General features: G+C 40.1%; 1 protein-coding gene across 4 annotated transcripts; it reads left to right on the top strand.

The window, feature by feature from the left end:
• Positions 1–8,403: 8,403 nt before the first annotated feature.
• On the top strand, positions 8,404–24,032 carry LOC138208932 (bifunctional UDP-N-acetylglucosamine 2-epimerase/N-acetylmannosamine kinase-like). Of its 4 annotated transcripts, none has more exons than XM_069167175.1 (15): positions 8,404–8,565; positions 15,819–15,842; positions 15,950–16,021; positions 16,299–16,447; positions 16,593–16,839; positions 17,095–17,302; positions 17,394–17,546; positions 17,735–17,947; positions 18,395–18,482; positions 19,196–19,406; positions 19,714–19,843; positions 19,932–20,153; positions 20,449–20,631; positions 20,981–21,097; positions 21,323–24,032. In XM_069167175.1, exons 3-15 carry the CDS (start codon positions 15,968–15,970, stop codon positions 21,556–21,558), a joined length of 2,211 nt encoding a protein of 736 aa, XP_069023276.1. In that variant the 5' UTR covers positions 8,404–8,565; positions 15,819–15,842; positions 15,950–15,967; the 3' UTR covers positions 21,559–24,032. The 4 variants fall into 4 exon arrangements, with proteins under 4 accessions (XP_069023276.1, XP_069023275.1, XP_069023273.1 ...); XM_069167172.1 differs by lacking the exon at positions 8,404–8,565 and adding an exon at positions 13,341–14,040; XM_069167174.1 differs by lacking the exon at positions 15,819–15,842.
• Positions 24,033–26,086: the final 2,054 nt, after the last annotated feature.

Below are 26,086 nucleotides of genomic sequence, written 5' to 3'. Positions count from 1 at the left end.
GCTGGCGTATATGCCGACCTGGATTTCCTCACTTGTCCTTGACAAGCGGGACAAAAGTAGAGGAGAGGTGCAGCTTAGAGATTGAGTCACAGCACAGCGACACTGTGGCGTCTCTCGATGAAATAACATGACCGGGACTGGACCTCTCAAAATCCAGACTCAGAGTCTGTTTGTGTCTGCACTGTGCCCTGGTGGCCCAGTCATTGGACTCTAGTATTTACCTGCACTCTCGCCACATCTTTTAGCTGCAGAGCGGGAGCAGTGCAAATCTGTCTCTTAGCCTTCACTCTTCCTCTGTATCATCCCCTGCACCTGTCTGTAATAGGAATAAAATACTGCAGGAGGCTGGGCCCCCCACTCTCCTCTACAAAAACACTTGGAAAGCATCCAGAGTGGAGCGCATCGTGCCCTAGAAAGCTAGTGCAGTAGAACTGTCACGGAGCAATGCAGGGAAGAGAGGAAAGTGACAGAGCAGAGGGAGGTGGATTTACACCCACCACACAACCAAATAAGAGCATACAGGTAGTGCAGGGGACAGAAAGAGCAGAGATTCGGGCCGAGTAGATATACGACTCCGTTTCTGAGTAAAACAACATCTTTAGCACTGACAGTGTTAAGCAAATGGGTCCGGCATGCTGTAGTAACCCTCATGGGGTCAAAAAGAGCTACTGTGACAGAATTAGGGTAAACTTGTACTCTAGACTCATCTGAAAATCACACTGTAAGAAGTCGGTCACGGTCACAGTGTCGGCAGTTGGTAGATGCTCTTATTATTCCTGGATGTAACTTTAAAATGGAGGGACAAGGTGAAAAATAGATGAGTACATGGTTCACAATAATCGATCGTTTGGCCCGTTAGCAAATCCAGCTCAAACAGAAACTGCTGATCTGTCACAAATTTAAATGACGATGTGGTCAAAGTGCAATGAGTTTAACTTCGATCCCAGGCTGCTGTGAATGTTTGGCTTATTGTCATAAAGTGACTGTGTCCTCTCAGCCGCCCCTGAAGGAGAAAAAAAAGAAAATAGAGAACCTGAATCAGGACAAAAAGTGTCATGTTTGCCCGAGGAGACGAATTGCATTGGAGGCAGTTTGCTGCAGAGCACATCTGACAGGTCGCCCCCGTCTGCACAGAATTTCCTTTAAGGTGAATGAGAGAAGTCTGTTGCAGTCAGCCGTTCCGCTCTCCAATCATTCACGCAAAATATTGCACAGATAAAAGGTTGAATCCAGCTTGTCTGTTCTCTATTGTCCCTCACTTCCTCCTCTCCCTCCTTTAGTGTCTCTTAGGGCCTCAGAGTGCAGCAGGAATGATGGACAGCAGACCTAATATCCCCCCAAAAAAGAAGAGGTCAAGTGTAGAGTTAAGACCTCCTTGGTAGTTTAGCAATTTTGTTTTGTTTCCAGGAGAACTGTGGAGGGTGGGGTCTTCTGTTATTTCCGGCAGAATAAGGTGATATGACTTTCACGTTTTCAAGCCAAAACCTAATCTTTTCATGGCTCTACAATGGAGGCAAATCTGACAGGGTTTTAAAACACAAACCTTCTGTACCCATGTTAAAAGCACTGCACATGAAGTGTCCAACCTGGTGCTGTTTGAACTGACGGGGGAGTAGAAATGCTGGACCGACTGCGGAGCTGAACGCACTTCAAATTCAGGTGAGAAAAGAAAACAAGAAGAGGCAGCAGGGAGAGTGATGTATTAGATATGATCTTTAAGGGTCCCTACTTATGTGTGTGTGTGTGTGTGTGTGCATCTATGTGTATATGAATAAGGTTGTGCACTCTGAGGAGTATGGGAGCATCAAAGAGAGCCAACAAGTGAGAAGGAGCTCAGAACAGAGAGAGAGAGGACTGTGTGCGTTTGTAGTGTGTGTGCATGTGTTTGTTGGCTGTTCTGTGAAGTCGTCCTAATTAATAGCTGGCAGGGTTTGGCTTCAAGCGGTATTCCTTAAATTAGAAAGCCCACTGTTGTCCAACTTGGCAGGGTAAATTCGCCACATTAGTGCACGTGTTCCTCAGAGTCATAATAATGATATGTAAAATATTTTTGCACAACAATTTCCCAAACAAAATACTACAAAATATGATGAAAAAAAATATCTATCTAACCATTCATCCATCGGTCCCTTACTTTATTAACCAGTTAAGCTGCAGGGTCAACATCAGCCACACTAAAGGACACTGCATCAGCAACAGAGGAAATGGCTGCAGGTGATGATGTGTGTGTCAGTGCGTGTGCGTGTGCATGAGGTTGTGGCACTGATTAAAGTAGCCCTCGGTGCAGTGATCAATACTCCATGGGTCACAGTTAGTAGCTTTATGAGCTGCAGTCATCCTACTGCTTTTATTTTATGTGTCAGTCACCTGAATCCTTCACACACACACACACACACACACACACACACACGCGCACACGCATTCTCCATCTATACCTTTGGTCATAAAGACTGCGCTGACAGGGCAGTCCTGCAGTAACGACCCCATGGCTCATGTCCAAGGAGAATGGGTGTTTCCATGTGTGTGCGTGCATGTCTCCCATATGTTCAATTACACACAAAGAAAGATAGAAACACGATGAAAAGACATGTTCAACATTTTTATCCTGGCATCTGATAATTTTCCGAAACACCAAAACGGAATCATTTCTACTCTTTTTGTTCACAGTAACACGTTTGCTTAGAAGTGTGACTGCCTGCTGTCAGTATAACACTTTGTAATCTTGGGTGCACTGACAGTGACAACGCTTCTTAAAGGGACATCTTAAAAGATCTAAAAGGTAAAACATGAAGGAAGGTTAAAGCTGTGGAAGGATGGTTGAATGTAGTTGCATAAAACATACTTAAATCATACTTCGAATTCAGACCAGTAACATCAACAGTTTTCACCACTTAATTCAAGAGAAAGCTTTGTTGTTGTTGTTGTTGTTGTTGTTTTTAATGATTTGCAGTAATACTGGCTAATTAGGTTACCAGGAAGCATGTTAGCATTTAGCATCATCCATGTTGGAAATATAATTTCATATTTTTGTGAAAATTATAAACTGCTGTCATCAAATACAGAGCATGCCACACAAACCCTCTTACTGCATCTCATAAGTCCCTTGTTTCAGAAGCCTTCGTCCATGAATCTGTGTTTATTGATTGTTTTCTGTCTTGTCCTGGACACAGACAAACACACACACACACACACACACACACACACACACACACACACACACACACACACACACACACACACACACACACACACACACACACACACACACACACACACACAGGAAACTGCTGATGGAGAGCTTTCCAGTGCAGTGGAGATCTGTGAATACATTATACAGTATGTACACTCAGAGGGACCATGCATATTTGATGACTATAAAAAGGTAAGGCTGCACAGGGGAGCGTTATGATGGATCTCCTGCCTTTCTTACAAAGCTACTTCTGCCTTTCAAAATAACAACAACTATGTGTCATTATTCATGAAAGCACATAGATTTTAATCATGAACAGCACGATGGCAATCTTGTCATTGCTCTGATTGAAATCCATATTTATTGCAAAACATGCATCAGTCCTCTTTCTTCGATCATGTTAATAAACACCCTTTAGCTGCTACACTTCTGTTCTTTTAATTCATTTATACTCTTATTTAAAGTTATGAATTATTGTTTTAGAGATAACAATATATATCTCGACTAATCTCCAGCATTTTCTCTCCCTCTGAATTGTGTTTGCTCCAGCCGAAAACGCCCGCACAGCCTCTCCCTGCTCTACATGTGACTTTGCAGATATGATGTGTGCCCTTGAAAGAAACCTTGGCTCGCAGTGCAGTCATGATGATGGCAATGAGAGCAGCGCTCCGGCTAGAGCGCTGCCCCACTGTGGACAGTATGAGGAAGTGCATGTGATTACAGTAGGTTTTTGCAAGATATGCTGAAAGCAGTTCATTCATATGGACTGAGGGAATTCCCCCAAAATAGGCAGATACAAATCATGTTGAATAATATTTTTTCAAACTAGCAAAATTGCTGATGTTGCTCAACACCCAAATACCAAATTGCTCAAAATCTCTTAGCAGTTTACAGGGAGAAAAAAAAAGACCATGTTCTTATTTCCTTCTATCCCACATCTTTAAAGTTTCTTCTCTAATATGAATTGAGGGGATCTGATAAAAAAAATTTTTTTAAAAGGCAGTCATTACTGCTCTGCCATGGTCTCAGTGTTGAGCTGCTATCACATCTATAATAATAAAAAAAATATGTCTGATCCTGAGTTGGCAATATTTGTAACTTTATATTTTGGCCCATTTGATCTCTAAATGTGTTAATGAATTAGTGTTCTTGATGTTATGGTGGATCAGCAGAAAAAGAAGGTACTGACAAAATCCAGCTCCACTCTTCACTAACATCATCCACCACTGCAGCCAGTGCAACATGATTGCACCTCCTGATGTTTATCTGAGTGAGTAAGATGCTGTCGAAGAAGTCAAATTGCCCGTGAATGTCCGTGTTTCCCTGTATTGGCAGGTCCTTTCAGTGAGTCTCTTCTTCTTTTTGCAGCAGTGTAAAGACAAAAGAAAGCTGATAATGGGATGCTGAGCAGGAACAACTGATAATGTGTGCATCTGGATGGGCTTCGTTTATCTGTTGTTTCAGTTTGGTGTTGTTGTCTAGCCGTTCCTTCGGCCAAGGAAAATCCTGCACTCTCTCCAGGTTGTTATCTCACACACCTGCTGTGATAAGCTGCTCTCTGCACCCCACCTGGTTTTTAACACAAACAAAAAACTTCAACTGGGGGATTCTCAGTCCTGCAGCAACACTTGCATGTGTGCCTGTTTGAAAGGAAGAGGTTGGAACTGAGAATGAGGAAGAAAGAGATGCCTTGTGGATGTCCTGCATCACATGATGGGAACAAATAGACAAAAGGGAGGGCTGCTGTTGTAGTACTCAGAAATAATAACATGACTGTCCGTACTCATTGCTATGCTGTTCCCTTTTCTCCATAAATCTTGTGAGGAAGCACATTCATGATCAGACGAAGAGCATACATTTATATCAGTTGACTTTTGTTCCTCCCGCATTCAACAGAAAAGGCACTAAAACAGTGACCTATAGAAAATGCACTATACCCTGAATTGTAGCTTCCATCCTGATTACGCCCAAAAGTAAATCCACATAACACAGTCACAAGTTCTGCGTGTCACGTTAAGTCACACAAACCTCCCTCTTGTCCTCGCCCTATCACTCCTACAGCCGATATTATTAAATGTTGAATGGCTGTGAAAAAAATTACTAAAAATATACAAACACATTGATATTAACACTGATATTAAACTAAATCATGTTGAATCCATTGATTTTATATCATAGATTAATAGAGCATCTCATGTATCATTTTTAGCATTTCTTGCACGTTATTTCTGCATTTTAACTCATCGACTCCCAAACCTGCGATAGTAAGTTAGACACTGTGACTGGGCAGACTCATTCAGCACAGGCAAGCTCGTTGGATAGTTTGTTCTGTTGTCACGCATGAAAATGTCTCAGTTCCTTAACTGTCCTTCCACAGCTGCTGTGAAACTGATTGTTGTAAGTTAGACCTTTATTCATGTACATTAACTTTTCTCAGTTTCACATTTCTTCAGAGCACCTTTCAAAGGATACTTTTGCATCAAGTAACAATGAAGATAAAAAATGTGTATGTCCATGCAGGGTAATTAAGGGAAATGAATCATTCATATTATAGAAGAAAGTAGTAAACAAATCGTATACATACCGGCCATGACTACCATAAAGTTACATGAATAACTAGTCACATTTGTAAAGGTATTAATCAAGTAATGACACATTTGTCCTCACATATCACATTTGTAACATGTGAACAATAGAAATCTAACAATCTTTTTACAGTAAGGTGAGAGGTTTTCTATATGGAGAGCTTTATATATAATTGCTTTTATTTTGTATTATTCTTTGGTCACGTGTGCGCACAAAAATGTTGCCATGATGGTGTCCCATATCATAAGATAAGTGGAAATAATAAATAAATCATCTCGAGCCCTTATATAGACATTTCAGAGATATCTTAATAAAGATAAAATAGATTGATAGAAACTTTTCATGTCATACTCACATTTTTGTGGGCAAAAAAAGACCCCATCTAAGAATAAATAAAAGCTGTAAGACAGCATGCGGCTCTGAGAGTTCATGTCAGTTTGTCTTGGAAGAAAAAAAGAATTTGGCTGAACAAAAGTATCTGTGTCATGTTAGCTGTCAGGAGGTGCAGCTTACTGTAAACGAACGTGTCAGCAGAGACAGCAATCAGTCCTCTGCACAGCGTTATTGTTCTAAACCTAGCGTCAAACACCACTGCACTGCACACACTGAGCATCCACCCAGATTTAGGCGCACACACACACACACAAACATATAGTAACGTCCTGAATGGCAGTGTTTTTGGTGGAATCTCCGGGCTGAGTGGGAGGGGGAGGGAGCCGAGGGAGAGATAAAGTAAATGCATTTCTGTCTCTGTGCACGTCCTACTGCGTCACACACACAGACAGACACACACACACTCCCCTTCACTGTGACTCATCCACCCCTTTTACCCCATCCTTCCTCAGCCTCCACACACACACATAGTATGCTCCTCAATCTAGTCTGCTCTTTCCTCCTCTCTTTCTTGACTTCACTCTCCATCTCAGCGCTCAAATCCTCTAAAAACGTTCTTTCTTTTGCATTCTTTCCTAACTTTTAATTTGGCTAATCCTACCCTGGTTGCCTCCTCCCAGCTGCCTCTCAGGATGCCTTCAAAGCACCATGATGCTGTCAGTTCTTATGCAACCCCAGCCAAGGCTGTGGGGAAAGTAGCCCTGCAATGCAGCACAGTTATAAAATAGCAGCAGCCGTTATGGGGGGCTGCATCTGAGACAAAACGCTGCAGCTTCCATCTCTGCTGTGCGGTTACACTGCTGTGAAACACAGGTTTTAAAACCTTCATTTAATCTGTGTTTCTCGATGGCAGCGTCTGCTCGTGCGTAAAGGAGGAATGAACGTTTTTAATAGCTCATCCTCAAGGTCAAGTCAGTGTAATCTGCAAACTGGGCTGTTTGTTGTCACAACCCGTCGAGTGCTGCACGCTATAAAAAACTAAAAAAAAACCTCAAAATGTACAAGATCAAATTTAGCATGATTTCCCTCAAAAGATAAAGCCCATAAATCGGTCCTGAGCAGGTCAGACATTTGACTACGTCTCAACGTGTACCACATACGTAACGTCTACACACATGCGCATTCCCGTTGTATTCAACGTTGTTGCCAGGTTTCCTGACGTAGCTCGGCAGTGGCCTGCAGCGGCATAAAGTTGACCAAAATAAACCAATAGTGCTTCCGTTTAAGGTACAAGAAAATAACAGCTTGACAAACTGTCAAACTTGTAATACATAATTGTATAAACAAAGAAGGATTCTATTCGATTTTTTTTTTTCCTCAGCTATTTGTAGTTTAAATTCAACACATCATATCAGAGACTGTTATGTAGATTATAGATTAGAGTATAGCATAAAAACACTATTACATTATTATGAGTGAAATTCTGACATTTCTAAATATTATACAAATAGAAAAATGCTCTAAATCAGGGGTCTTCAAAATTTTTCAGGCCAAGGACCCCAAACTAATAGAGAGATGGAGCAGGAACCCCCTACTATATATATATATATATATATATATATATTATATAAAAGTGTGTTTTATATTAAACTGGAGGAGTGCAGGAGGCTTGGAGGGACAGGTCCAGGCTCGTCTCGCGCTGTGAGTGAACCGGTGGCCAGCTTGAGAGAGCTCCTTGTGTGTCGCTGAATGTGTGCATTTCTGACTGAAAGATCACATCTTCTGCCTCCATTTATCCATTCACTACAATATGTCGGATTCATGTTAATGTGTATTTAAAGACATTTAAATTTGGAATTTTTTTTAAATTTTTTTTTTTGTTAAAGAAAGAAAAATTGTCTCATCAACCAAAAATTTCACGGACCCCCTTGCAGTACCTGAAGGTAGGTAGGTAGGTAGGTATATACTTTATTAATCCCCGAGGGGAAATTTTTTCGCCACAGCAGCATACATACAGAAGCAATAATAGAAACAATAGAATAAAATAATAGAATAATACAATAGAAAAGCAATAAAATAAAATAGCAGTAAATAGCAGTAAAAAATATAAATATAAAATGCACAGTATATATACAGTACATTATATATCTATATACATTATATATCTATATATATATATGAAGACCTCTGCTCTAAATGACTCCCACGCTCTTATTTTGAAGGTCCAAATTGCGCACATCCGGCATCTTTCTCAGCGGTCCAATTCGTACGCGCTTGTGTGCGTGTGTGCGTGCGTACGTGCGTGTGTGTGTTCACCCCCCTCGTGTGGGTATCCAGATGTCCCGTAAGGTTGGCTGGTAACCGCAGAAAACCCAAAGCAGAAGAGAAAAGAACCGAGTGTTTACCGTCGATGGTTTTCAGCGTGAGATGAAGACAGCGTCTCTGGAGAATTCAAGGTAATTCTTTTAACGCGTGATTCCGACGCGGCGTATTAAAAAAATAAAAATAAATAATAATAAAAAAAAAAAAAGATCAGCCAGAGACACGCAGATAACTTCGGCGAACTTTTAAGGTTTCTCTTTTCTCCACCGGCTATCGTGAGCTAACTTTAGGCCACTGCGAAACGTCCGGTCGGTATGCGAGGGTGATTTTTTTTTTTATTTTTTTTTTACGCAACGTGTCGTAGAGACTCGTCGTTGAAACGCTGCGTTCATTCAGACGTAGTTTGCGGTCTCAGATCATCTCTTGCTCACTCGTCAACAAAAGCTAACGGATACTAGCATAACTTTGCAGCTGAAGCGAGACCGTTAGTGTTAGCTCAAACACCTAAAGAGCCAAAACACCAAAGTGACTTTTTGTTGTTGTTGTTGTTGTTGAAATGTGCGAGTCCAAAAACTTTAATTTAAAATTCCAAATAACCGATGTGGTTCAGACGTCGACAAAAAAAAAAAAAAAAAAATCTTGAATGGCTTTGTGTTTGCAAGCAACTAAAATGACTGTGAGGCGTGGTTACAAACACAGCAATGGAGATTAATTATCATCTGACATAAAAATATACAATCCCAATTGCGTAATAACGCGCAGCCTTGTCCCTGTTTGGCTGCGTTTATGTCTATGCGTTGTTAAGCAGTTACCTTTTGCACTTTATCGCTCCGTAGCACGCAGCGACGTGTTGCGGTGTTCTTGACTGTGATTTTATTTGACCTTTATTTAACCAGGTAATATCAATTGAGAACCAATTCTCATTTACAATGATGACCTGTCAGCACAGTCCTGAACACATCGGCATCGCTTTCTGTTTTATCTGCCACAGCTTTATGCACGTGAATTGAATGATTGTGGACGAGAGATCCAAGTGGTTTATCACATCTGAACACTTGAGATGTTCAACCACAGTCTCGAGAAAATGACCTAAACCTGTTTGCTTTCTTATGAAGGACATTAGGTGGCAGTATGGCATTGGAAGGAATTAGACATACCTTCATTTCCACCTGCCATTTGGTCTTAAATTGGAAGACTGTGAAGTCCGTGTTTTTTTATTATTATTATTTGGTTCCCCGTTAGCTTCCAAAAAGTGGTCACTTGTTTGTTGTCTCAAAGCCTTAAAAGGTTCATTTAAAGCGGAGGTCAGAAACTAAATATGTGGGGAAAGGAGCAATAAGTAGATGTTCTTCAAGTTAAGAGAACTCGAAAGCATTTTTGGCCAGTTACTAGGACTTTTGTTTTTAAAGACAAGCTTGTTTGTATAGTTCAACAACAACAACTTGTGCTTCATAAAGTTTTATAAAAAAAAAAAAAAGATATACAAATCTTTTTTTTTTATTTATTTATTTATTTTTTTTAAAAAACGTGTATAACAGAATAGAACAGAATAAGACCAATGGTAAAGTAAAAGTAAGAAATTGCAGTAGGGTCATAAATCATTCCTGTATAATTGGATTTTAATGGTAATCCTGCAAAAAAGCAGGATGGGTGCAAGGTTCATGGTCAATGGCCTTGTTTGCTGTTTTGCATCATCAGAGTGGAGCCCAATTGAAACAGCTCCAGACTTTTGTTCAATGTGGCACTGCTGTCCATGTCCTTTTTAAAACAGGATGTCATGGCCATATCAACACTGATGGTAGTTCACACACTCCACCATTATTTTGTACAGGAAGTTTGTAGAGCTTGTTCCAATAGTGCCATTCCCTCATGGCAAATACCAAGATGACGTTATGCGTCTTTTGAAGGGTTTGGGTGATGGTACATAATGTTTACCATTGATATTATTTCCTTGGACCCTGTGATGGGCAGCGACCTACCCTGAAATATTTCTATCTCATGCTTCTTCAACCATTAACATTGTCTGTCCTGCTGTTTGTAGATACGTCATTAGTGAAAGACTTTAGATTTAGCATTCGCCCAAAGTCTTCTGGCTCCATCTCCTGTGTGACCCTGTTCAGGATGAAGCGGGTATAGATAAAGAATGGATGAATTATTTTCTTGAAGACATAATTAGTTAAGGTTAGAGCTGCAACAAATGATTATAAAAAAAAAATTTTTTTAATATGCTTGCTGATTTTTTTTCTTGTCTTAATTGTTGTCTGAAAATTCTGAAAAATGTCCCATCACAATTTCTCAAATCCAACGGTGATGTCTTGAAATGACGCGTTAGAGAGAGAATGATAACCCACCTTCTGTCAAAAAGTGATGGATGGTGACCTTTGACCTGACCTGTCAAGTAATTTATGACCCCTAATGCAATCAACACATTTTCCAAACATTGAAATGCCCATTGTTCAGCTTAACAGCTGCTGGTGTTGATGCAAAAGTGAACAAAATCTACTGATCGCTATTTTGTGAACCATGGCGTGTACTTTATGGAGAGACTAGTGAATGAGTCAGAAATCTGTAGAAGGCAGCAGGTCAGAGTTTGTCATACAAGTTGAAGTCAGTCAGTTACATTTGTGTGGATTTACCTTCCTTCGGCAAGCAAATCCCCTGTTGTAGCAGTTCCACGGGTTACCAGCTCGATACACACCTGCTAACCAACAAACCCATTTTTGACATTTTATGCCACAGACACATACTGTAACTGTTGTTATGTCACTGTTGGGTTGGAGCATCTTAAGCACCAGGGAGAGCAGTTATCCTTCCAGCACTCAGCCATAAGGGGAAACAGCAGCGTTATTGTTTTACCCCAATAAACTACTGTGAAACTGGGGGCTGCTGCGAGACCAGGCATCCCCCCAATGCAAAGCCGAGACGATAAACTAATATTCCTAAACTAAATGTAATCTTCAAGCCTTTCGTGCAGATCCCTGTGAGAGAAGAATGCCCCTCAGCTTGGTTCTGGTCTCCTGTTTCTTGTGCTCTGTATATACAATAGCCATATACCCTTGTGCATCCAATTACTGCAACCAGGTGTCCAAAAAGTAACATTGCAAAACATCTAACAACATAATACAACATGCCAACAATACCAGAAATAGCTCCTACAGTAGTAACTGAAATACAATACTCAGACTCTGCTGTTGTAGTTAGAGAAGAACATTTGTTTCTCAATAGTCTAAAAATAAGCCAGTCAGTACTGGAACTCGTCAGCCATGCCTTAGCCTAAGTTCATGAAGGACATTAGAAATGTCAGAAAAAAAACAATGCTTGTTCCACCCTTTAACTCTACAGGCTCTAGTTCTATGGCAGATCCAGGTGCATTGGTATTTTATGTGAACCCAGCTGCGCTGAGCTTGGCAGAACAAGGCATCAGGAGGCGTCCCATTAAAGATGTGCGATGCCATTTGAGTAAAATTAGGTTAAATCGAGCCTACACTTTGGCAGCTAAAACCAGGTCTAAGAGAGGTAAGGGCCATTTTCGTGGCACATGAACAGACCTAACCAAAATCCCACGGATAGTTTTAGTGGATGTCCTTTGAGAGTTGCATGTTATTCTAGTTTGGAAGTTTCTCTTGTAGAGAGCTAAAATTACCTTTTGAATCCACAGGTTGGTGTTGAAGTCACCTTACATCACACTTTGCAGAACGCTTGCCCAAACTAGCTTCTGTGAACACAATCTTAACTCTTAAGATCATCTCGCTGAGATTCCTATTGTTTCCCGTTTCCCCGTGTTTCTTTGTCTGACTCTTGATTATTTGTCTAACGTGGGTAACGTTACGTGGTAAATTACTGTCATAAAACGGGCGGGGATTAAGGGTCATAAATCACTTGACAGGTCAGGTCAAAGGTCACCATCCATCACCTTTTGACAGATTGTGGGTTATCATTCTCTCACGTGTTGTCTGACCAATATTACAAAACACTATAGCTTTATTTACATTTACTCTGATGTAAGTGAAAGAAAAGCATAAATTCCTTAAAACTGAGGAGTGGAACAAACTAATACTCAACTTTCTTCCTTGGATAATGACTTAACAATTCATTGTAAAAATTATTGCAAGTGGTTTTCTGTTGATAAACTATTCAATTAATGGAAATAATTTATTTAGTTCAGTTTTGTAAAAGCTTTAGACACAAAAAGTAATGTAGATGTTTGATGAATAGTTTTTATTTATCCAGATTTTATTTATTTTATTTACCTGTTCTTATAGCTGAAGATGTTGCTCTTATTCCTTGACTGTGGCACAATATTTGGGTTAGTTGTCTTCTTGCAGAATGGTGCAGATCAGCAGTCTGCATTGCATGACAAAAAAATGTTTGCACTGTCCTGCATTGTCAGAGTTTCCCCGACCATTGTCTTGGGATGGTGGGCTGCCCGCCCTGAAAGAAACAAAATACAAACGCTCTTGTAGGACTGCAGTTACATGCAGAAACTTTGCGGCCTATTTTTGTTGTAATTTCAATTACTGTGACTGTCTTGATTTTCAGATTGGCTTTCTATTTAGTTGATATCTAAATTGACAGTCTTAATTTAACAACTGTAAAATTGATATAATTTATCTTTTGATCTTATTTGTTTTATTTACCAACGTGGAATAAAATAATTTGTGGGAGTTCCCTCGAACTCTTGTCAGATTGAGGATAGCAAAATCCTGTAGGTCCCTGAACTTCTTAAATAAACAGAGAGCTCTAGTGAGTCAATGAATATTGACGTGAAGCAGACGTGGCAGGCTGCGAGAGGATCAATCTTTTTTTATGGCTTTGTTTTAATGTGAACTCCCACCACAAATATGTCTTTTCAAGGCAGACGATTTATGGTCATTGTTGTGAACGATAAGGTAAAGGCATGCAAGCGTTGCAGTCATTTAGTAAAGTAAAGACAATAGTTGAACTGTGACTCTGACCTGAATAGAGACTGATTGTAGCTGTCATGATAACAAAAACTTAAAGTCACAGCCACACATTTAGGCCATTAAAAAATATATGTTCTATAATCATTTATTAACATTGGTATAAGCCACATCTTCTAAAACGGTTTCAATAAAAGATCCCTTCAATTCAATGATGTAATTATTAGAGCGCAAAAAAAAAATAAAAAATCCATTAAGCCGATTAATGTATGTTGTTTGCTATCTTTAGATTAACACACATTTAGCCTCGGGATTAATTTTTAATTCATCCATGCCCCATATGTTTGGGAAAAAGTATAAAATAATGTAGGAACTGCTAAAACCATCCTTTTGATGGTTTGTCCAGAACAGTGGCACATTCTTCTTTCTTCCATCCTTTTAGCCAATCATGAGATTCAATCCAAATCAGCCCAACCCAGATCTCGCTCAGCCCCTCCCCCAGCGCTATGTCCATGGCACGTACCTCTCTCCCTCTCCCTTTCTCCTTGTGCTGTTTGCTGGCTCCTGCATGCTCTCCATAGCTTAACGCGGCTAGCATAAGGACAAAAATATAGAGGATTTGAAAACGAGCACAGGGTGATTTTGGCCACAATACCACAGAGGTGTGGGATGGAAAAGCATCCGGGTTCTTTCGCCATAAACCCTCACGTGAGTCAGATGGCCTTTTTTTTCACTTTCATCATCCTTTCATTTTTTTTGTCATCATTTTCTAATCCTTGCTTTCTTTCCCACTATCTGTCTCTAGTGCTGTGTCATCTCTGCCTTTCAGCATGCATCCCTGCCCCCACAGCATTTATTTAAATAGGAAAATATAAGTTATGTGGTACCTCATTTGCTTCAACATAAACACATAGCTGTATCCATTTTGAAAATGATATTGTCCAGTGTTTCGCTGATCCTCATAAACAGGCTGGACCAGTTCTTCTTGATATAACTGAGACCAAGTGAAGGGTCAGACTTGCGAATCATCCAATCATGAGATTCAATCCAAATCAGCCCAGATCCTGTCTTGACTAGCAATCTTTTTTCTTTCTATTCCATCTACAGACAGACTTAACAGGATGATCAAGCTGGACTTCAAATGCTTAGTTGATAAAGTGCAGGTGTCATGACGGCTTCCTGGCAGCAGATGGGAGCATATATTTGTCAAATAATAAAAAAAAAGGATTCTTGATTAAAATGAGCCATCATTTACAGAGAAATTCAGTACTTGAGCTCTGTTGGATGAGACTGTGGCATCTGCCTTAACAGACTGTTGAAAGTTAAAGAGAAGAGCAGCAATAGGCCTGTTTCACAGATTAAATACTAAAATATTACAGTGAGAAAAGCACATCTAGATGAATGGATAGATAGACTTAATTGATTCCGCAAGAGAAATGGTTGATGTGAGTACTGTGGGTGTCTAAAATGTCAATTGACAGCTGAAAGCTATAATGGAATAGTCATAGCAAAGATTCTTGTTGGACTCCTTAGTGATGTCATCTGAAATGCTTTTTCATTGTTCCTGTTTAAGTGAAGTCAGTAAGTGGCGTCTGACTCTCAGGAGTTTCGATTAATCGGGATAATATGGGGATAGAGTACCAGGTTTAATATGGTATGCAAGTTCAAATTGAATGGGTTGGCGCCAACAGGCTGTTTCATTTTCAGGTGCCTGAGATTTACCCGCGATTCATTCTGTTGGCATTTCTTGTGGACATCACAATGTCCTATTATCTTTGCTGCTGTTGAGCTGATCCGGTGCACCCATTTATGGGAAGGTGCCTGTTGGACCAGTAACATAGTTGTTAGAAGCTGTGCTTATTGTGTTCTGACCCACCCCTTTCGAAACCTTCGTGACAAATGTTGGGACAACAAAAGTAAAATGCCTGAAGGAGAACAATCAAGGCCACAGTTTTTGCAAATAAATCTGCGTGTCATTTTAAGCCTTTTCTGTATGTTGAATGCTTTGCTTTCAATAGTGTATATTGCCTGTTTTGATTATTCCCTATGAGCCCGTGAAAGTCGAAGCAGAGCTGACAGAGTGATGTCAGAGTGACAAGTGGCAGCATACCACTGCTTTTATTCCACTTCCACTGCATCTTTATATGCGCTTGGCTCATTTGATGGCATTTCTTCTGCAAATGAAAAAATATTTTGTCTATTGCTGACTGGCACGTTTTTAGCAATGTTCGCCATCTTGGCGAAACACCACAATAATTTTTTTTATTTTTTATTTTTTATTTTATCTTTTTTTTTTTTTTTTTTAAAGATTAGTAATATATCCTTCTCCCCGAGCGGTCTCCTCCTGTCATGTAACCAGGTGTGTGTGATCTTTACCTTGCCATGCAAAGCAATGTCATACATATAGCATGCCTCCCGCCTCCAGAAGAAACAAATGTGTTAGCATGTGTTCTTTACGTCAAATAAATTGTGTTTTCATGCTTCAGCCTCTGAATATTTGGAAGGCACAAGTGAGTATGACCTGTGGGTAGAATTATATAGTCATAATAGATAATATTATGCTTAACAAACACTTTACTGGAATCACAGTCTCTCTCTTTTGCTTTTTGTTTTCTAGGAGCTGTACTTTCTGAGAATGCAAAGGAGCAGAGAAAAGATTGAGAGGAAAAAGATGGAAGAACAGAATCAGGTGAGACTTTGTGTGTTTGGCTCCATAGGAACATTGAGAGTGTATTGAGAAGCAGACATATACTGCACACATGAAGCCTTACGCTACAATTAAAGTACAGAGGTGTTTGGAGATGGGAAACATTTTTTAATATCTTAATGTAATAGTTATATCTAATGGTGAAAACTAAACATACCCGTGGGGAGCGGACTGACTTTTCATACTAAATTGAAATGAACTAATGTTCTGTGTGTTTTGTCTGTTTTGCATGTGGCGTTCACACCTTTGTTTGGTGAAGTGTAAGAAGAGGTTGAGGGTGTGTGTGGCGACATGCAACAGAGCAGATTACTCCAAACTGGCCCCCATCATGTTTGGGTTAAAATCCCACCCTGAAGAGTTTGAACTGGAAGTTATGGTGCTTGGCTCGCATCTCATCGATGACTACGGGTAAAATAATGCACCTGCACCTGCTAACACAACAGTGTGTAATCTGTCACAGGTGTACGCTTTAGCTCTGCATTTATTATGACACTTTGTGCAGCTATTCAAGTTGTTTTCATTTCATTTTTGTTTTGTTGTTTCTGCTTTGCAGGAACACTTTTCGCATGATCGAGCAGGATGACTTTGACATCGGCTCTAAGCTCCACACCATTGTGAGGGGAGAAGACGAGGCAGCCATGGTGGAGAGCGTTGGGCTCGCTCTGGTGAAACTCCCCGACGTCCTGCAGAGGCTGCGGCCTGACATCCTGGTCGTACACGGGGACCGTTTCGACGCTCTGGCTCTGGCGACTGCTGCAGCGCTGATGAATATAAGAATACTTCACCTGGAAGGAGGAGAGGTCAGAGGGCTTTCTCTGTTGAGCAGCTTCTCCTTTATAAGACAACATTTCTTTTGCCATGTTTTAGTTTATGTCACACTACACTTTACTGTTTACTCTGTATGCTGTTATAACTTTTTTGAGCTTTGCCTTATTAAAGGAGCACCGACTATAATTAGGGAAGCACACTTAGTTCATACCATATCCTTTATTCTTAAACATTTTGTAATCCATTTCATTGGTCTTCAAATTATTGTTCATTGGTCCTTTTCCCAGGTTAGTGGTACAATCGATGACTCAATCCGCCACGCCATCAGTAAACTGGCCCATTATCACGCCTGCTGCACACGCATAGCAGAGCAGCACCTCATCGCCATGTGTGAGGACCATTCTCGCATCCTCCTGGCTGGCTGCCCTTCATATGATAAGCTGCTGTCATCTCATCACAGAGAGGACTACATGGATGTCATTAAGAGCTGGCTGGGTACGCAGGGAAACGGTCACGGGACAGAAATGTAGTGTAAGACAGTAGTCAATGTATGTGATGTGTGCGTTTTATTTTGTTCTTGTTGCAGGTGACGAGGTGCAGGAGCATGATTATATTGTGGCTTTGCAGCACCCGGTTACGACAGACATCCAGCACTCCATTAAGATCTATGGGCTGATGCTGGAGGCGCTGCTCTCCTTCAATAAGAAGACGCTCATCCTCTTCCCTAACATTGATGCTGGTTAGTTACACCTATTGATCCCTTCAGTTCCCACATTTTTGTTCTGGCTTTGTTTTCATGTATATGTTAGTGGGTTTTTTTGTGTTTTTTTTTTTTTTTTTATAAAACCGGAATCATCAGAATTATTTCATGTCATTTTCAAATTAGTTGAACATTTGATTTTTTTTTTTTTTTTAACAAATAAACAGGAAGTAAGGAGATGGTACGTGTCATGCGAAAGAAGGGCATTGAGCAGCACCCAAACTTCCGGGCAGTGAAGCACATTCCCTTTGAGCAGTTCATCCAGCTTGTCTCGCACGCCGGCTGCATGATCGGAAACAGCAGCTGTGGGGTGCGAGAGGCCGGAGCCTTCGGCACGCCTGTCATTAACCTGGGAACAAGGCAAACAGGCAGAGAAACGGGTTAGTATGTCAGAAAACAAAATGATTACCAGCTAAAGCCAAAGTTTTGGTCCTGATTTCATCTCCTAGCAGAGCAGGTGGAAGGTTTAAAACAAAACAAAAAAACACGAATAAGGGATCACGTGCTGATCAAAAGCAGAGCTCTGCAAAAGTTTCTAATACATTTGCTTATAGAGCTTGCTCAAACTTTACAAAATGTGTTTTATAACACTGATTATTAAATGATGGTTTGAAAATGTTCAAAAGTTTGAGAATTTCTCATGTTGCCATTCAGGGAAGAAGACTGTGAATGTCCTCGGACTTTCATAAAGGCTCTTTGTCATCTGACGCAAGTTATTGTTCTGAATATTAGAAGATTTTGACAGCTGGAAAAAAAAATATTATAAAAGTATCAAGATCAGTTCGTTTATCTTAACAGCGGCGTTCTGACATTTGTGTCTCTGTCAGGTGAAAACGTTCTACATGTCAGAGATGCCGACACTCAGAACAAGATCTACCACGCTCTGGACCTACAGTTTGGAAAAAGATACCCCTGGTATGACCTGCGCACTTCCTGTCTGTCTTACTGGTTCTGGGTCCTCACGTTAAGATCCACTTTTACTAACTTGTTCCAAAAGCATTGATTCTTTAATGTAAACATCCGCTTTGGTCTCAATATTATTGATTCTTACTTACAACAACTAAAATGTGAACTTGGAGTTGATCAGCTAAACTCCCAGCACAACTTTCTAGTTTATGTTTAATTAAATGACGGAGCCCCCTTTCTATGATAATATTGCATTTTAACACAATCCAACAACATGGTAGTCAAGACGGAGTTGCACACGGTTCTCTCGCTCTCTCAGTTGAAACAATGTAGTTGTTGTTTCTTTGCTCTGCAGACCACAGATTTATTTGCAGGACTGTTTAGAGTAAGGTTTACTGATTTCTGTCAATTAAATCAAGCACTGCCTTCCTGGTTGAACTCTCCCTGTTGAACACTGACATTAGAGTGTATAAAATACAGAGCTTTCAGGTAGATTATAAAGAGCAAAACATTTGGCATTTTGTTTTGTCTCCCAAATAGTTTTAATCACAGAAGTTTAGCGTTTGGTATTTTTTTGGTATAATAAGCACTGATGCTGCTGTGGTTGGTGGTGAATGTTTCAAAAGCAGCTCTTACGTTATACTATGATGCAAAAAAAGTCTGTAGCCGCTATTAAACGGGGCCAATAATGTTAACACAAATATTTGTCTGTTTTTACCTAGCTCCAAGATTTATGGCGATGGTAATGCAGTGCCTCGTATTCTCAAGTTTCTTCACACTATTGACCTGGAGGAGCCCCTTCAGAAGACCTTCTGTTTCCCTCCTGTGAAAGAGTCCATCTCCCAGGACATCGATCACATCCTGGAGACCCAGAGTGCTCTGGCCGTTGACCTCGGAGGGACCAATCTCAGAGTGGCTATCATCTGCATGAGGGTAGGCTGCATAGACCCTCGCATGGATAGAAAGAAAGGTGTAATTGTTTCTGCATCGCTGCTTCTCCATTTTTATGATCATAAAACTTTTATTATGATTCTAGAGTCCACTGCTCATGAAGGCATTTGTTTTACTATGACATTAAAAACATGTCTTTTAATTGGCTGTCTTTCCTTATCCTCGCAGATTATGTCTTAATTATAATTCAATATGTGCCTCAGTTTGCACTCATAATTATGAATTAACCCCTAAATTATTGCGGTTTGTTTAAGTAACTCTCAATTCATGTTCTTGTAACTCTGTCCAGGGGAAAATGGTGAAGAAGTACACTCAGCCCAATCCAAAGACTTTTGAGGCCAGGATGCATGTCATATTAAAGATGTGTACAGACGCCATGCGGGATGCCGTGAGCCTCAACTGTCGAATACTTGGTGTCGGTATGAAAACACACATTCCTTCAACACTATAATGCTGGCGGACACATTTCATGACCTTCTCAGAGTTCTTTTTTAATCTACTTCTCAGGAGTGTCCACGGGCGGCCGTGTAAATCCACAAGAAGGAGTGGTCCTGCACTCCACGAAGCTGATCCAGGAGTGGTCTTCTGTGGACCTGAGGACACCCATCTCAGACGCCCTGCACCTGCCTGTCTGGGTCGACAACGACGGCAACTGCGCTGCGTTGGCCGAGAAGAAGTTTGGTCACGGCAAGGGAGTGGAAAACTTTGTCACTGTCATCACAGGAACAGGTGAGAAGGAATTCAGCAAAACATTTAAAAGGGCATCATTCAAGTTTTTAAATATATTTTTCCATTTTCAACATTATTTTTAACCAGCGAGAAGGTGGAATAGATTCGGAATTTCCTAGTGTCAAATGTGTGTCACTATATGTTGTGAGTACAACTATGAGCCCTGTATCATTAACTGTGATCATCATTATAGCTTGATTTGAAAGAATGAATTGACATAATTCTTTATAAAAGTTAGATTGGCCGGTTGATTGCACTGAAAGTCTGAGGAAGTAAATATCTTGGCTGTGTGCAGGGATTGGAGGAGGGATTATCCATCACAATGAGCTGGTCCATGGCAGCACCTTCTGCGCTGCAGAGCTCGGCCACATCATGGTTTCACTGGAGGGCCCAGAGTGTTCGTGCGGCAGCCGCGGCTGCATAGAGGCTTATGCATCCGGCATGGCACTGCAGAAAGAGGCCAAAAGGCTGCACGACGGTGAGTGATTGCTTTTGTGTGCGAAGTGCAGAGCCATTTGAATGCGGTTATATCTAACACAGCTCTGATATGGCCATGGGAAAATAAAGGTAAATAGAGAGGCTAGACAAAATTATAAACTCTTAACGCTTTTTCCTGTAAATTTCTTGTGTGAAGTCAATTTTGGTCCAACGCAGGAGCTCCTACACCAAGAATGAAGAATTAAAGGATGCTAATTTTAAGAATCTTGCAGTTGTGTCAAGTAAATTACATAAAGGTCCTGTCCATTTCTATGTCTTAAATGCCTTCACACCATCATGTGTGATTTACATTCATATCTCTGACCTGGGTGATGGTGTGTGTTTTATAGAGGACCTGTTGATGGTGAAGGGGGTGGACATGAAGCTCTCAGAGCCAATCACTGCTGCCCACCTCATCAGTGCAGCAAGAATGGGAAACTCCAAAGCTGATGCAGTTCTCAACAAGGGTCAGAGCGCAAAGCGCGCACGCACGCACACACACACACACACACACACACACACACACACACACACACACACACACACACGCACACGCATATGTAAACCTGTTGACTTCAGAAACCAGTCAAGAAGAATGTTAAAATTATCATCAGTGCAAAAGCTAAAAAGTTCATGCTGCTGTCAAAATAAGAGACAAATCTAACTTCTCCATGTAACCTTCTCTTTTGCAGCCTCCACAGTGCTGGGTGTGGGCATCATCAACATCCTCCACACAGTCAACCCTTCACTGGTGATTCTGTCTGGAGTCTTGGCCTCTTACTACCAGGCCCCAGTGCAGTCCATCATCTCGCAAAGAGCGCTCATCTCCACCCAAAGCATCAAGGTTGTCTCATCAGACTTAGAAGAACCTGCTTTACTTGGAGCTGCCAGCATGGTATTAGACTATGCAACCAGAAGGATATATTGAAGGATATGGTCCTAATTTACTTTGGACCACTACCAACAAGAGGACTGTACAAGTGAAATTAGTGCCTGCTCTGCCCAGATAGATACATGAACATATCTAGGAGACATGTCTAATGTTGGGTGAAAGACAATGCGTTCAAACCATCCCCTCATTGTTAAGAATGCGCGTAATATATTTGTATTTAATTGTTGTTCTGCTTATTAATGACCTCTGTGAAGGCAGTTGTCCACACAAATGCAAACATCCTGTTTTTTCCATGTTGGAATCTGTTGCCCAGATTGTGATCTGGATTAATGTGTGAAGTGTGTCCATTGCAGGCCAGAACTCCCAGCTCTCTTTCATACAGTAGCTGCTGTATAACCAAGTGTCAAGTAAGCCCCAGAGCCTTTTTTTGAACAAAGCTTTTGAGTAAACTATGCATCCATCTTTAAGCCAAAATTACCGGCACAGGGCAGCTCTCCTCTGCTCCACCTTTGTCATTATACAAAGCTTGTTTCAGATGAGACCAAACTGCAGCTGAAACATGCTGCTTCTGAAACCCTTTTTTAGTTTTCAGACATGTCAATCAATTTGTTCTATCTTCAAGGTAAGGGGGACTGTCCAGTCATTATATTACATTTCCATGTTTTGTTGATTACTTAAATCATTATTTAAAAGATTATTTAAATCAAGTTGATGTTAAATCATTGGGAAGATGATAGTGGCCCACACGAATGAAATATTAGGGCAGCAACTTATTTACTTTTATGTATTGTGTATTTTTGCCTGAACTACTTGGTTATTTTTCATAGCATTGCCACAGACCTTATGAAGATGTTAGCTTTCGAAAGACATATTACATGTTTTGTATGTAACATTACGTACTGCATTGTATATTACATGTTCACGTTTGGACAAATTTCTATGTAAGTTTATTGATTTGTTGGTCTAAATACATAGGTGTTTGATCATCACAAGAAATGTCTTTATTTAAGTGAAATGAGGAATGTATAAATGGTCCATAGTACAGATCCCAAGTACACTATTGCAAAAGCCCAATCTACAATATATGAGTATGTTTGCACTCATTTGGGTGTTGAAGCATCCATATGCAACAATGGACAGCAATTCGAAACGGTTTTTTTTTTTTTTTTTTTTTACTGCAGTATTTACAACCTTTTAAAATGCATACAACATGCAAACAAATGTGATATTGGAGTGATGTATCGGGGTGGGGCACTAACATTTTAACAATACCAGGCCACAGTTTGGACACACCTTCTCATTCGAGGGCTTTACATCATTTTTTTACTGTTTTCTATATTTTGTTTAACAAAACTTAAGACTTCAAAACTATAAAATAAAACACCGTATTTATGTAGCAAGCAAAACAATGTAGGTTCCTCAAAATAGGTTTAGGTTAGGTTTGATAACAGCTTTGCATACTCGTCATTCTCTCAACCAGCTTCATGAGGTCCACCTGAAGCTTTTCTAACAGGCACAAATGCAAGTGTTGCTGCAGGACTGAGAATCCCCCAGTTGAAGTTTTTTGTTTGTGTTAAAAACCAGGTGGGGTGCAGAGAGCAGCTTATCACAGCAGGTGTGTGAGATAACAACCTGGAGAGAGTGCAGGATTTTCCTTGGCCGAAGGAACAGCTAGACAACAACACCAAACCAAAACAACAGATAAACGAAGCCCATCCAGATGCACACATTATCAGTTGTTCCTGCTCAGCATCCCATTATCAGCTTTCTTTTGTCTTTACACTGCTGCAAAAAGAAGAAGAGACTCACTGAAAGGACCTGCCAATACAGGGAAACATGGACATTCACGGGCAATTTGACTTCTTCGACAGCATCTTACTCACTCAGATAAACATCAGGAGGTGCAATCATGTTGCACTGGCTGCAGTGGTGGATGATGTTAGTGAAGAGTGGAGCTGGATTTTGTCAGTACCTTCTTTTTCTGCTGATCCACCATAACATCAAGAACACTAATTCATTAACACATTTAGAGATCAAATGGGCCAAAATATAAAGTTACAAATATTGCCAACTCAGGATCAGACAATTTTTTTTTTTTTTATAGATGTGATAGCAGCTCAACACTGAGACCATGGCAGAGCAGTAATGACTGCCTTTTAAAAAAAAATGTTTTTATCAGATCCCCTCAGTTCATATTAGAGAAGAAACTTTAAAGATGTGGGATAGAAGGAAATATTACACATAAGAACATGGTCTTTTTTTTTCTCCCTGTAAACTGCTAAGAGATTTTGAGCAATTTGGTATTTGGGTGTTGAGCAACATCAGCAATTTTGCTAGTTTGAAAAAATATTATTCAACATGATTTGTATCTGCCTATTTTGGGGGAATTCCCTCAGTCCATATGAATGAACTACTTTTAGCATATCTTGCAAAAACCTACTGTAATCACATGCATGAGTTTAAATAAAAACACAACAGAATTTCAAATATAGAAACGTGAATGTAATGTAAAAACATGCCCACACCTGGTTATAGTTGATCTTAATATATATTTCATTAAATAAGTATTTTCAGTTGGACCACCAGAATTCTGAATCGGAATTTAACGAATGACAAAATAACGAATCATGGAAAAATGATTGACTTTTATGAGAGAAGTTTATGCTTTTTGAATGGATATCTATTGGAGCCAGAGTTTCTTTTGAAACCAGCCCCTGAACCAACCACCATCAAAGGACTTCTAAATCCACCGAATTTCGTGCATGTAGGTAAATATAGGCGTCGGGGCTGTACAAAGACAAAGAGAGAGGAAGATATGGCTTGTGTCTGATGATTGTGAAAGAAAACTCTTTAATGTCTGTCATTTATTAATCAATGCTAATGATTTACTCATTTACACATTAATTCATTAGAAACTAAATGCTTATTTAGTATAGTTTAACCTTTGCTCTAGAAGTATTACTATTGTCCCAGTCAAAAATGTGCACACTGAACAAATGTTTTTGAAGAGTGTAAAAGCAATTCCACTTTATTGCAACTTCTGTAGCTTAGCTGATTATTAGTTTTGTTGCTGACATACTAAAATATAAAATTATCATAGGAAGACAGCATTCTTAATTTTAAGGATAAATCAACACACAAACATACTTCTTCTAACATACACATGGATTTGGCTCTTACAAAGAGTTTCTAGGTTTAATGTGGGGGTCAAAGGCCAACGGTAAAGGTCACAATAACCTCACATCTGTCCCGTTCTTGTGAACACAATATGAAACATTCACTTGGGCTCGATGATGAACTAAAAAGATTTTGGTGATGAAAGGTCAGAGATCAAAGTCACTGTGACCTCATGGGTCACTGGTTGACTGGTTTTGTGACACTGTACCTTTGGACCACTAGGGGAAGGTGTATTTGATTTTTTATTTCCCTGTGATAACAATGATTTGTGTACTATGTACACTTCATTGTGATGTGAGGAAGCAAACTCAAATGCTTCTCTGCAAAGCAAACAATGAGCTTCTCAGATTAACAGTTTGTATCGTGAAATCATCGTGAACAAAACAGTCACTCTCAGGTTCACTTGTTGTATTATTGTCCTTTGGGACTTCACAAAGCTTCATGAGATTGAATTCCACTTTACATTAAGTAAAATTTTGCTTCATCCACATTACCAAGAGATACAGAAAGTTCACACATTTTATAAAATAAAAAAGAATGCTGTGGTTTTTTAGTATTTTAGTACATATTTACTACTTTCTGCTGAAGAAATAGTCCCTATTTCTACTGCCTGCAGTGCACTCTGAGACCCGACCTCACTGGACAAGGGCTCTCACTCCTCATAAATCCCAATACAATTATGCTTGTATAGTCGTACCTTTGTTACGCATAGCTTCATCAACCCCACAAACATCTGTTTCTGATTATTTCTGCTTATGTTTATTAACATTAATAAAACAATAGGGGCCCCTGTGACAGACAACACAATCGTACTCTCGAACTTTCAGATTCAGAGGGGATTTAGTCTTGGAACCCTCACCACGTACCGAGCCAGCAGAAATATGGTCCATTATAACCAGCCTTGAGGTTTTTCCACGTGGTCACCTGACTCAAGACTGCCGATTCAGCTTTTTTTCTCTCCTGGGTTCACCACAAATGCACGACACCTGGCCTACTTAAAGATGCGGTAAAGTAGAAATGAAAAATAGTTTTATATTCATCACACCACACAAGTAAGGAATGGCTTCGGGACAACTCTGTGAATGTCTTTGAGAGGCCCAGGCAGAGCCCAGACTTGAACCCCATTGAACATCTCTGGAGAGATCTGAAAATGGCTGTGCACCGACGCTCCCCATCCAACCTGATGGAGCTTGAGAGGTCCTGCAAAGAAGAATGGGAGAAACTGCCCAAGAATAGGTGTGCCAAGCTTATAGCATCATACTCAAAAAGACTTGAGGCTGTAATTTCTGCCAAAGGTGCTTCAACAAAGTATTGAGCAGAGGCTGTGAATACTTATGTACGTGTTATATTTTCATTCTTTATTTTGAATAGATTTGCAAAAATTTTC

Source organism: Embiotoca jacksoni, unplaced genomic scaffold (assembly GCF_022577435.1).
Source record: "Embiotoca jacksoni isolate LCO1_2020_lvr unplaced genomic scaffold, fEmbJac1.0.p SCAF_4, whole genome shotgun sequence".
NCBI lineage: Eukaryota > Metazoa > Chordata > Actinopteri > Embiotocidae > Embiotoca > Embiotoca jacksoni.
The sequence above is the reverse complement of the archived record's forward strand: the minus strand, read 5'-3'. Positions and strand labels throughout refer to the sequence as shown.

Bases quoted from the DNA above. Each gene is read 5' to 3' on its own strand.
- LOC138208932 (XM_069167172.1), top strand. From the start codon at position 14,002: ATGGAAAAGCATCCGGGTTCTTTCGCCATAAACCCTCAC. The intron at 17,547-17,734 runs GTTAGTTACACC...ACAAATAAACAG, and splicing joins CTTCCCTAACATTGATGCTG to GAAGTAAGGAGATGGTACGT. The intron at 21,098-21,322 runs GTCAGAGCGCAA...TCTCTTTTGCAG, and splicing joins TGATGCAGTTCTCAACAAGG to CCTCCACAGTGCTGGGTGTG.